The sequence below is a fragment of the Phalacrocorax aristotelis genome, chromosome 1, assembly GCF_949628215.1.
Source record: "Phalacrocorax aristotelis chromosome 1, bGulAri2.1, whole genome shotgun sequence".
NCBI classification, from domain to species: domain Eukaryota; kingdom Metazoa; phylum Chordata; class Aves; order Suliformes; family Phalacrocoracidae; genus Phalacrocorax; species Phalacrocorax aristotelis.
The window spans coordinates 56,014,611-56,027,056 of NC_134276.1; the positions used below are offsets into that span (position 1 = coordinate 56,014,611).

General features: G+C 34.5%; 1 protein-coding gene across 3 annotated transcripts in view; it reads left to right on the forward strand.

The window, feature by feature from the left end:
* The window catches only part of GPC5 (glypican 5), a 763,124-nt gene that overhangs the window by 418,941 nt on the left and 331,737 nt on the right, over positions 1-12,446 (forward strand). For 2 of the 3 annotated variants that reach the window (XM_075089583.1, XM_075089590.1), the window contains exon 7: positions 1,754-1,916. In XM_075089583.1, the coding sequence (XP_074945684.1) occupies positions 1,754-1,916 (163 nt within the window). Of the gene's footprint in view, positions 1-1,753; positions 1,917-9,997; positions 10,297-12,446 lie in introns of those variants that run through there. The other variant, XM_075089601.1, reaches the window with a different exon arrangement.

Here is a 12,446-nt window from a genome sequence, read left to right on the forward strand (position 1 = left end):
GTGGGGTTTTTGCCGCATATGCTGTGTTGGCAGTAGTATGGCATGGATTACACAATGAGCAGGGAGCAGGGCAGCTATACAAAGGAACTTTTTTTTTGTCTTAGCTAGGTAGTTTGTCTTTCAGGTAGCAAATAACTGATATGTTATACTGTATATATACCATATACCACATAAAACATATAATAAAACTTTTGAATCAAAAGTGCTGCATAATTTGGTTCTGTCGATTCACTGGCGAATGGCACTCTCCCATTTTTATAGTGTGTTGCATGGGGCTTTTATAAAATTACTGAGATTTATCTGAGTGATGTCTTTGTAGTAGTGATTAAAATATTTTTACTGGGCATTGTACAGCACTTAACAAATCAAGTAGGTTGGAATGTGACTCCATACTCTGCAAAGAAACTGAGTATATTGTCCAAGAATCAAACCCAGTATCTTGCCTAAACAAGAAAGCAACCACATTTTTGAAGTTATAAAACAATTGAGTCTGTTTCAGACTAATTAGTAGCTACTTTCAGGAGAGAAAACACCTGATTATTAAATTAAAGAACCTAAACCAGTGAAGTTTTGGCCAGTGCAAAGAAATCTTGCTAGACTGAAGCAACTGCAATGCACGTTCCTGTACAAGCTGATATTTTGGACTAGATAAAGTTATAAGAATTCTAAACATTTGTCAGAACCTGTTTCTTTAGATATTACAAAGTTTATACGTATCTGACATGTAAACGGAACTGAACCTGGCTGGGGCAGAGGCCACATTGTATATGTATGTATGACACTCCTACCACTTAATATTTAAAAACCTGAATGACAGCATTTGTACATTTGAAAAATGAAAGAGATGAACATTATTCTGGTGACTGCTCAGCTCTGCTCAACAGACAGAGAAATGAGTTAAACTTTGAGATCTCTACCCATTGTCTTGTAGACCATGCTGGCATCTCTGGCCATATTTATAGTGATAAATAAAAAGGAGCCAGAGAACAAGCTTGTGTACTGGACCCAAATCACTTACACTGTTTAGGCCAGTATCAGTTATCCCTTTGCTTTGTTTTAGATCACCATATTAGTTCTCCCAAAACAATGCCAAGATGTGATTTGGGAAAAAGTTCTCTCTAGGCTAGCACCAGCTTGAACTGTACTAGCTTGGCCTGCTGCTCCCTGGCCAGGCATTTGATATTGTCCCAACACATATTTTCCTTCAGCTTCTACCAGATGCCCATGTGACAAACCTAGAGCACAGAACATGTATGTTTGTATTCACCAATACAGAGCTGCAGCACAGCTCTTACATTATTTCAGATATTTCAAACTGAAAAATCCACAAATAATAATTGTATCTTAAGGCCACGTGGACACCACATGGGTCTTGAAAAGATCCAGGACCATTAGCTGTGTAGCATGGATGCTGTCTATCTGCTCTAAAGGGGATTAGCCTGAAGGAGTGAGGGTGTATCTGTATCCATTCTACTTGGTCTCTGGGCCAGGAATTTGTGCCTGATTTTTTATTTTTATCTAGCAATAACAACACAGAGGGTTTTTTTTTTAATTAAAAATGAAGTGTACACCTCCAGACACCACTCTCTTAAATCTGGCTGTAAGCCAGGAAAAAAAAAATCAGAATTCTCATTCTGTGGGTCCTGGAATTTTCTTTTAAAATCAGATAATTACTAGAGATATATGAAATTTTGGGTATTCACTGAAGTTTTCCATCTGTACTGCTAATTTTAATAGTCTATCTTGTCTTCAGCTGTTGCAGGGCAAATCATTTCCTAAATATGACAAATGGGATCTCCGGCAAACAGGCAGTGGTGGAGGTGTAGATGAACAAATCAGTGGAGATTGTGATGATGAAGATGGTTGTGGAGGATCAGGAAGTGGAGAAGTCAGAAGAGTCCTGAAAACTACAGACTGTAAGTCCATGGTTCTTTTTCCTTCATGCATTTAAATAGTGAATTGTCATATTTTCCACAAAGAAATACCACTGAATTATCTTGGAAAAGGTGTGGAAAAGTTGTCTGTATAATGTTTACAAGATTTACAGGAATAGGACTGCAATTATCAGATTTCTATGAGCATAGTACGAATACAAGTATCACTTTCATCGTAACACATGCTACTACATATTTGGTATAATGCAGACTGACCTCAAAACAGTATTTTAGTCAAATAAAGGGTGTTACAATGACATATCCCTTTGAGTGGCTACTTAAACATAAAAGGCTTGGCAGTTAAGCAGAGAAATTGTTCTATTTTTTCATGGAACTATGAGAAAAAATATTAGGTTTAGTTGTGGTAGCTGAATTTCATGGAGCACTGCTGGAACCAATGTACTGTAGCCTACTCAACATCAATGCCATTATTACTTCTTACGCTTCTTTCTGCTTTTCTTACTCTTTCGGGTTTTGTGTTTTGTTTCTTTTCTGAGCCACATTTATAATAATCGTCTGCAAAAAAATTGTTTGTTTGTGCACTTCAGTGGCATGGAACTGCAAGCGTAAGCAACTGGGTTGAAGCACAAGTAAGTCTACTTCTCTGAACCGGGGAGTTATTCTACATCTCTTACTCTTCAGTGTAGAAATATAGGCAGAGGTGACAGGAATAGATGCCTGGTATCACCAAAATTGCATTTCTGCATTTTGCTTTTTTTATTTTTTTTTTTCCATTTTGACTTTTTTCCATTTTTCTTCATTTTGTATTGCAAAATTCAATAATATTGCAAAATTCAGTAATTCAGATAAGAAGTCAAGGCTGGTGTCAATACTTGAATTTATCTGTATTTACTGAATTTGAGCGTACTCCAAGTTTCCAAGCTTGGGTGAGAGCCCCAAGTCCTTCTTCACTTGACAGCAAAAAGGCAACTTAGAAATGTGGCCACAGATAATCTGTAATGTATGCTTGCCCAATACTGATTGGAACAACTGGAGAAATGAGACTGAGCATCTTGGGGCATGCCTTAACAGGTCAGTTCGGATTCAGACTAAGATGCTGTTGCACTGATATCTAGTCTATATACTTTCAAGTCCTACTATAGCTCCTCTAGATGAGATTTTAAGAGATCTGCAAAAATATTCGGAGGCTTACTTCCTGAAAGTTCCTTTGAAGATTTAACTTTGAAAAAAGAAGTTAGAGATCAAATATTTAAAACCAGATGAACTTTGGAACACTGGATAAATTATATCTATTTGATAATGACACTCTATGGTATGGAAAGACTGTAAAATAGTTTTAGAATATAACTAGGGCTATTAAGCAAGTATTAAATGATAAAAGAATTGTGAGAATAGTACATTTTCTTTCACCCTCTTCTACTGCATTAGAATTTTCTTCATATTGATATATTTAGTGTAATCTTTTCAAAATGTCAAAAATATAATTAGCTTTCATATTCTCAATATACTACATGCATTATAAATCTCTAGAATTATAAACTATGTATTAGGCATGCTGAAGTTTGCACATAATGCTGTTTCATTTGAACCTTTTCTAAGATATTACTTAATAAAATATGAATCCATACTGTTCAATATTATGACTTATGCATGTATCTTGAGTTACTAGTACCTTTAATGAGCTGTTGTGATTTTATGGATTTATGCTGGCATGCATTTAATATTTGGAATGCACCTTAAAAGGTGTCTTGAATGTGTACCAGAAAGAGTCCTAGAACACACTACTTTCTTCTGGTATATATCACACATCCTTACTGACAAGGACTTTCTGTTCAATAGAGCTGTTAAAATGTTCCAATTAGTAAGAATTTTGTTACAACATGGATCAGGAAAATATTTTTCTTCAGAAACCACTTAAGTGTATATTTAAGAGAAATGAAACAGCTTGAACGATCCTTCTTTTGCATCATTGTGATATGAAAGTAGGACTTGTTAAAAGTGAAATTGAAAAAAGTAAAATAAGGTAGTTTTGTTTACTTAAATAATCTTATCAAGATACCTAAGATCTTAGGTGAGGAACTAGAATTAAAAAATTAAAAGATAAATTTTCTTAGCTTCAGGTAACTGGTATCAATTTCAAGCTAAGACAGATCACAAACTCCTTGTTTTTTAACTGAAAAGCTAGAACTACACTGGTGTTATTGCTTACTGATCTTTGAAAAACATGCCTGAACTTCAGCTAAATCTAGAGGAAGACTACAGTACATTTGATCCTTGATGTTAGCTTGTTAGTTCTAGTGCATCCCAGTTTTGTTTTAGTTACATACAAATAGCCAATAAAGTCTGAGTACACTTCAGGATTTAGGTATGGTTTGTATTTTATCATATATGTGATGGAAGACCAACCAAACGTGATTTGTTGTAGAAACTTATATTCATAGTCCTAAGTAAACTGACATAAAAAGAAAAAAACCCATACTTGTGGGTGAACAAGTCCGAAAAGTTAGATTTGCTCAAATCCAACCCTTCATAAGCTGCTGATCTGCAAACACTTGTAATCTTACTCAGTAGTCAAGCTCAAGAATTGCTGTACATCTGTACAATTTTACTTTGTTTCTTCTGGTATATAACAGATCGTTGTTCAGTTTTTCCACTGTTACATGCTGCTTTTAGGCATTACAGAACATTAGCTTATCAGTGTAACATTTTTTAAGTGAAAAACAGACCTCAGCTGCAATAGAACTGGACAGAGTTGGCCAATGCCCACATAGCAACTTAGGAATCACAGCAGAAGGAAATTTACACACATTAGAAATATCAGTGGTCCAGTATTTAATTGTTTCTAACTTTCAGTTTGTGAAAAACAGTAAGAAAACCACAAAGACAGGAGACAGAAATAAGGTGAGGCAAAGAAAACAAAGTGTGGGTCATACTCCTCTTACTCTATGGCACAGAGACTTAGTCTTCCATCTATATTGGTAAACGGGTGACAGTAGACAAGCAAAAGACACAAATGACACCATAATTAAACTGGAACACCAAATAGTTTGAATGTATGAATATGAAGTAAACTTTTAGTGTTGCAGTTTAAACACATATTCTTGTTACAGTCTTTTTATCTAAAAAGACCTTTTAAGTAAAAAGTAAAGTAAAAAAGTTAACTAAAAAACTTTCAAGATTTAATAAACTCCAGAAACAAGATATTTATTTTCTTGTTGTAGAGAAGCATTATTATAGGACTTTATAAATCATTTATGATTTTGAATTTAAAAAAAAATAATTATGACTTGTACAACAGGTAAGTTATTTCATAAGTATTTCTTGTTAATGTACCACATTAAAATAGGTGAAAGAAGATAATTTATGTGGTTTAGTAACATACACGTTTTAACTGTATTCATTATGCACGAGTAATTCACTTTACCTTATACTCTTTCGATACATGGAGACATACATCTAGAATTATTTTCTCCTCACCAAAGAAACTTTTTACAGTCTTTTTCATCTCAGAAACTTTACTTTCTGTCATAAATATCCAGGAAAGAAAGGGGGATTACTAACTATTTTGTGTTATAATAGAGTCTGGAGGTCGTAGCCAAAGCCTGGGCTCCTTTTTGTGAGTTGTTCCAGACACGTTCACCAAGGAAATGATCTTGTCTGGAACAAATTCATAATCTAAATAAGCTGATAAAGTATGGTACAAAAGTAGCCCTTTTAGGTACATTGTTTTGTATAAAAGTAAGAAGCGTGAAGAAATATCCACCTTTTCTGAGGTAATGTCATTTCTTTCCGAACATGTGTATGATTCTCAGACCTGGAAGGAACAGAGGGGAAGGGAGAAGATAAGTTCCTGCCAACATAAACCTCTAGCAATTTTATGTGAATGCATAGCCTCTGAAGTTAAATATGACTTATTTCTACACTCAGTGTTACAGATGTAAGAATTGTTTTCACTTATTTTTGGAGACTGACAAATCTGTTGTGACAGGCTTTAGGCTTTGGAAGGCCAATGAGGAGATTCGGTATTTATGACTCAGAAGTGATAGCCCTAGCATTACACTAGTACTTAAATTATGTTGTATTTTGAAAAATTCTGGTTTTCATATCAGACAGTTAATCCTTACATTACATTTAATGTTTCAAAACCCTACAATTGTGCTGACTGCTTCGCTCTTCATAAGTGCTTTTAAAATATAGCAAATCGGTGCAGTTATTTGAAGGAATGATACTAGAAAAGGTAGTGTACTTTAAATGTATAAAATAAACAGTAGTATAAAGTCTTGACACTTCATTTGCTAGTTTTATTCTACTCTAACCCAGGAGCTCCCACAGGACTATTTCATGCGTCACAATGAATTACCTCCTCAAAAAAGCCTGCAGAATGCAAGAGGTAATAACAACAAATACTTATCACCTATATATTGATTTGAATCTGTTTTCAAATAGCTCTGTGAGGAAGGGCTAATCCTGATATCACTTCTCTGAGGTACTCAATACCATCTATCCAAATTCCCGTAAGACTTTTAACAAGACCACTAATTTTCTGAAAAGTGCTCTACAACTGCTTTGTCTTTCTTTTCTCATTTTAACATGCAACACAGGTGTTTCTGTACTACAGCCAGAGATATACTAGTTCAGGACTCATATAGGTAGAAATATCAAGGGTGTCATTGCATTTAAGGTATATACAGGCAAACCTTGTCTATCACTTTTTTTTTAATCTCACCTGACATTCATCCTGTCTGAGGAAAAAAGCCTCCAAAATATTTTATTTATTTTAAGAATCCATCTGCCATTAGGCACATAGGACTTAAATGAATCATCATAAGGCTAGACTGAGATAGATTCGCTGAAGGAGTTGAACATGAAGAAGGAGGATTCATGGTCTGAAGTAGAAGTGTTATACAACCACACAGACTGTCAAATGCTAAATGAAGAGCCGCTGGATTACTTTTCAATACATTAAAAAAAATATACCATTTAATCATAAAACAGTCTTAATCTCTCTTTTAACTCATTAGAAGCATAGGAAGCAAGCTCAAAACTATGTGTATACAAATAAAATGGATTAAACATTCTAATGAACAATAATTTCTTTAATGACCTGATATTTCTCCAAAGTATTTTTAGGGGTTTTTATTTGAAAATCTCAGTCTGGGTATGCCGATTTACATTAAAATATTTAAACGCTTCTAACATATCTATTTAACAATAAGCTTGTTATTGACCAGTGTCTTTGAGTACCTTTATCCCAGTGCAGTGTAAGGCCACCATCTGTCTCAGAAAGTAAATCATATTAAAGTGATAGAAGTATGGTCCAAAACTAGAGTCTCTTGCACAGTTCACAGTCCCTTTCCTTAAACACTTATTGTCTAATTAAGCAAAGAAGACAAAGGCTAATATGTACACAACTCTGAAAGTTGTATTTTCAGTCTTCTAAATTGTCAATGGGGCATCAAATAGCACAGTTAATCTGTTCCTGTGTGCTCTGGGCAACCTTTTGTACTATTTCTATGCCATTCACCACTGTCAGCTCCAAAGGGAAAGCACTGGGTTCCAAAACATCATGTAAGTTATGTGAAGAACTTCTCGTTAGATTTCTGCTATCTTTTAGTGCCTCAGGATTCAAAGACCTAAGAAGACTGGGGTATTGGGCCAGATAGTGAGAGCAATAAAATCACTGTTATGAAGTTTGCCATCTGTTATATTGTTTTAAACTCTCATCTGCATTCTGTATTACCTCAGTAAAGGAAGAGATCCCTTATGTCTGAGTAGGATTTCAGGTTTTATTTTGTTTACACACAACAGCATTCTTCCTAATCCTCCATTGTTAATGTAATATATTCTTATTCAGGTGTCTTTGGAAGGACTACATGACTTCACTATTTATATGTTCACTCAGTTCAGAACATCTCAATTCTATTAAAAATGAGTTAAAAAGTTCTTGCTGTGAACCCCAAGCTTCATCTAAGTATTGCACTGACTTTTAACACTTGCTTTTATGCTCAGATTTTATATTGTGTTTTGTGGAATTGATTAACCATTTCCTGTTTAGCTAGAAGAACTGACATTTAATGATGATGCTTGATGTATTTTAATAGAATTGAACGCATACCTTTTTAACCCTATAAAATTTTCCAGAAATAGACTGAGTTTATTCCTCGTCTCATAATTCTGCCTGTAGTTGGTGGCTTTCTGGTCCTGTGTGAAAGCTTCTGTGCTTTTTGGCCTAAAATTAGATGAAACCTGCAAATGGGTTATTACTTCTTCAATCAGTATGCAGCTTGTTGGTTCAAGCAGCTCAAAATTGTCTACATATCTGGAAGACAAACCGGAAGAATTTGGGTTATTTTCCCCTCTCTATGCAAGGAAACATCTTGAAGTTTACCCCTGCTGGGGAGAAGGAAAAGTTAGAAAGTAGGGAATGAATCCACAGAGATGAGTGAGCTTTCCTTCCTGCCCTATTAATTGGAGGCCCAGTATTCTCCAGGCTGATAAATCACCCTTTTATTACTCCAGTACCACATAAACTGACTATCTCCTTCAGGATGCCAACTTTATTCCTATGTATAGCCAATTAGTTTAAAGGTAGTTCAGGTGATACACAGACTGCATCACACCCTGACCATACAACACCATATTCTGCATGTCTCTGATTGTTCCAGAAAGGAGCTCCTGAAGAGCTGTAACCTTCACAGGAGAACCCAGATTAGAAAAGGGTGTACCACAATCTAGCCTCTGTGTTCACGATGAGGAGGCATAAAGCAGTAGGCAGGAGTATTTTTCTGAAAGTTGTTAAAAAATGAGAAGTAATAACTAGGAATTTGTTCAACAGGCAAGTAGTGGTATAAACTCACACTTTTGTAAGAGTGGCACTAGCTACTTTCCTTCTACTACTGTGGAAATAAGAAAGCATTTAGTCAGTCTCTATCCAGCTAAATAGCTATAACATCTATTATATTATTCCTTTCCCTCAGGAAATATAAAAGAATGAATAAGAAAGCAATATACTTTGACACTTTGCTGGAAAACTTGTTTCTTTACTGGTAACCGTGTGTGTGAATATTTATAAATTGATTCAAATAAATAATACATGCAGTAAAAGGCTCCAATTTTCTGGTAACTTCAGAGTTAGTTATATTATCATAAGGTAATTCCCATTGAAATATAACCTCATGTTATTAATGCAGGTCATTTGTAATAATTAATATTGCTCTGATGTACTGAGTTTTAGACCAGTGAATATGCTCATTAAATGCTTTTTGATAACTTAAAATCTTTGAGGAGTAATTGTGGTTTTTGTTTGTGTTTGTGGTAGACTGGCATAACAATCTTCCTGTTGAGTGTAACATGTTAATACCAGGAAATGCATGGTTGAAAAGTACAAAATTTTATATTAGCTGACTTCATTTCTGCCTCTGTGTGAATTTCCTCAGCAAATTTTATGTAACCTTTTCCCTTATTTGTTTTTGAATTAATGATCCAACCTGACAGTACAGCTTTAATCCATTACTCAGGTTAAATTCATCACTCAAGAAGTACAAATGTTGACTCCTGACAAAAGATTGTGTTCAAGAGGGAAAGCTGATACTATTTAAAGAGGAAACAACTAAAAACTGGAATGTCATGGTTTGTTTTTTCCAGTGCACGATACGAATATGCAAGTCACACCTTTTTGCAAAATAAGATACAAGGAAGTTGTCTTGTAATTTTTCTCAGTTTTTACATGGCATTTCAAATGGAATAATTTTTTTTCCTCTCTCACTGCTTCTTACCATTAAACATCCAGCAACTTTACCTGTGCAAACTTCATAGGCTGATGAAGATCTATCCACAGGAATCCACAAGTGAATTTGTGTGTGTGTGTGTGTGTGTGTGTGTAAATCATTGGAACTTGTGTATCACTGTGGCTTTGCCTATGCTTCAATAATTTACATCATTATGTATTTCTGTGCCAACACTTGATCATGAATATAGAAAAATCTTTGAACTTAATATCTGCTGTTAATATGTGTCTTCTTGCTGAAAGAAAATACTGATTTATTGAAATGTAAAATTTCCATGGGAATGTACTGATTACAATAAATCTTCCTTTTCAACAGATTTTCAGTTCCACAAAAGACAAGGGAAAGAGAAAATGGTTCAGACTGTGACAGTCTTCCTGTGAGAAGGAAGGGTGGGATACCCCTACCCTCGAGTTAATATTAGCTTATGAGAACATTATCGATGTGTTATGTGATATCATCAAAGTTTTGTGATTTACTAATCCAATCCCCTCAGATGAGTCAGTGGAAAACTGGTTAAGGTTAGTTAGTTAGCAGATTACACCCAAGTACATTGACTCCTATCTTTACCTATTATAAGTTTGTATATCTCTCTGGTCTAAAACTATTTTAGTTATTTGGATAGAACAGGAAAAACTAGAGGGGGATAGTAACCAGGCTATATCTCTAGAGCTGTGGTTGAAGACATTTGGCTAGCATACGGGGGAAAACCAGAACAACCACGTCATTCGTGTCTAACCTGAATTTATGTCTTTGCTGTCCTAAAACAACTTTAAGAAGGCTTAAATTTCATGCCATTAACAGATATAAACTTTGAAAATTTCATCAAAGGAAAAGAAGATGTGTCCAACTCCTATAAAAAGGAGTGCACCTTTATGCATTTTTTTCATACAAAACAAGAAAATTCTTTATCTAACTAGATTAAGTAATGTAGCATTTATTTTTTGCACGTGCATCTGAGTTATGCAAAACCAAGTAAAAATATACTGCTTGTTTGTGCAAATTCTGGCTAATTGGAAAATAACAAGGCTAATATATTTTAAATTAACTGACTGAAGTCAGTGTGCATCATTTCACTGACCTCACAGGAGCTTGTATTTTCCAGAGAGACTGTATAATGACTTTAGTAGGAGTTACAAAGTTCTGATTATGTTTTACCAGGAATTACCTTATAATAATACCACTAATTCTGAAGTTACTAGAGAATTGGATGCTTTACTGCACGTATTATTTCACCGAACCAATGTCTAATATTATATTTGTATTTCTAAATATTCATTGATTATATTTCAGTGAATCAATATTTCTTATTAATGTGTTGTTTGAAATGTGTTTTATAATAAAAATGTATTAGGGATCTGAAAAGAAGATATTTTCTTTCATAACTTTTGAGATGATCACTGTATCCAAACCACCTTTACTGTTTTATCAAGTTCTTCCATGAATGCAGTGGCTGAAGATTTATATTGTTTCCTTTATACAAAGGAAAAATGAGCATGAGCTTTCCCACAAAAATATGTTCTTTTAAAGCAATTTTGTTTAAATCAATCCCTTTGTTTAAATCTAATCCTCAAAACACTGAGTTTTGCTTCAGGTATCATCTAAAAGTCAAGATATTTTTGAAAAACAGACCTTCTGAAAAGTCACTTTATTCTTTAGTTGTCCTCATGTGTAATTTTATTATCTCTAAGAGATCTTTGATTAACTCACGATTTTGAATTTTACCTTAAAATTCTTCCACAAGTGAATTGACCTTTACATTCTCTTTCATATTTTGGAGAGTCTGGGATTTAAGACAAAATTAGCAAAAATCTGAATATTTACTTGGAGAATTTGGCCTGCTCTGTAATTTTACTCCATATTTTAATATAATTTTATGTGGGGGCAAACAAAAAAAAAGAGCAGCATCCCATGGTTCTCATACTGTCTGTGACAGTTTTTATTATCCACTTTTGATGACTCTTATTCTTTCACTGTATTTCTACTCTACTGACATAAAGACTCAAAGAAGATGTTGGTTTTTTTTTAAAACAAGAGGGGTTTTTTGGTAGAAGTTGACTCTTCTCATTACTTTACAGGAAAGACAATAAAAAGCTAACCTCTATGCAGTTTGAAAGGATCATCATATTCTAGTAACAATTCCTTAAATTGATCAGGTTAACTACCTTAATGTTACAATAAAAACCCTACATTTTCACCACCCAAAATCAAAACTCGAATGTTGGAAAACAGCTATACACTCATGTTCATTTCTTTATTTTCCTCAGAATGCAATCTTACTTTAACAACAATAGATACAGAGACAGGATTTTTTCTTCAAGTTATCCATTTATAATGTAAACACCTATGCTTGAACTAATAAATTTAGATTACTTTTATAGTCACTGGCAAAAAAGAAACATGTATCATTGGAAATGAATAAACATGTGAGGGCACATTTCATTAGTCGTGTACTAAGCACCTCTGTTAAGATAAGAGGAATTGTGTCCTACAATCCTTATTTTCCTCAAATGATTGTAAAAGGACTCAGCTTCAGTAGTGCAATACCTGAAGGTCCCAGGATTTGGCTGGGATAGAGTTAATTTTTTTTAAATATTAATTAGTATGGGGCTATGTTTTGGAACTATGCTGGAAACAAGGTTGATAATACAGGGACGTTCTCAGTTTTGTTAAGCAGTGCTTACACAGAGCCAGGGCCTTTTCTGCCTCTCACCCCACCCCACCAGTGAGCAGGCTCGGAGTGCACAAGAAGGCCGGAGGGGACACA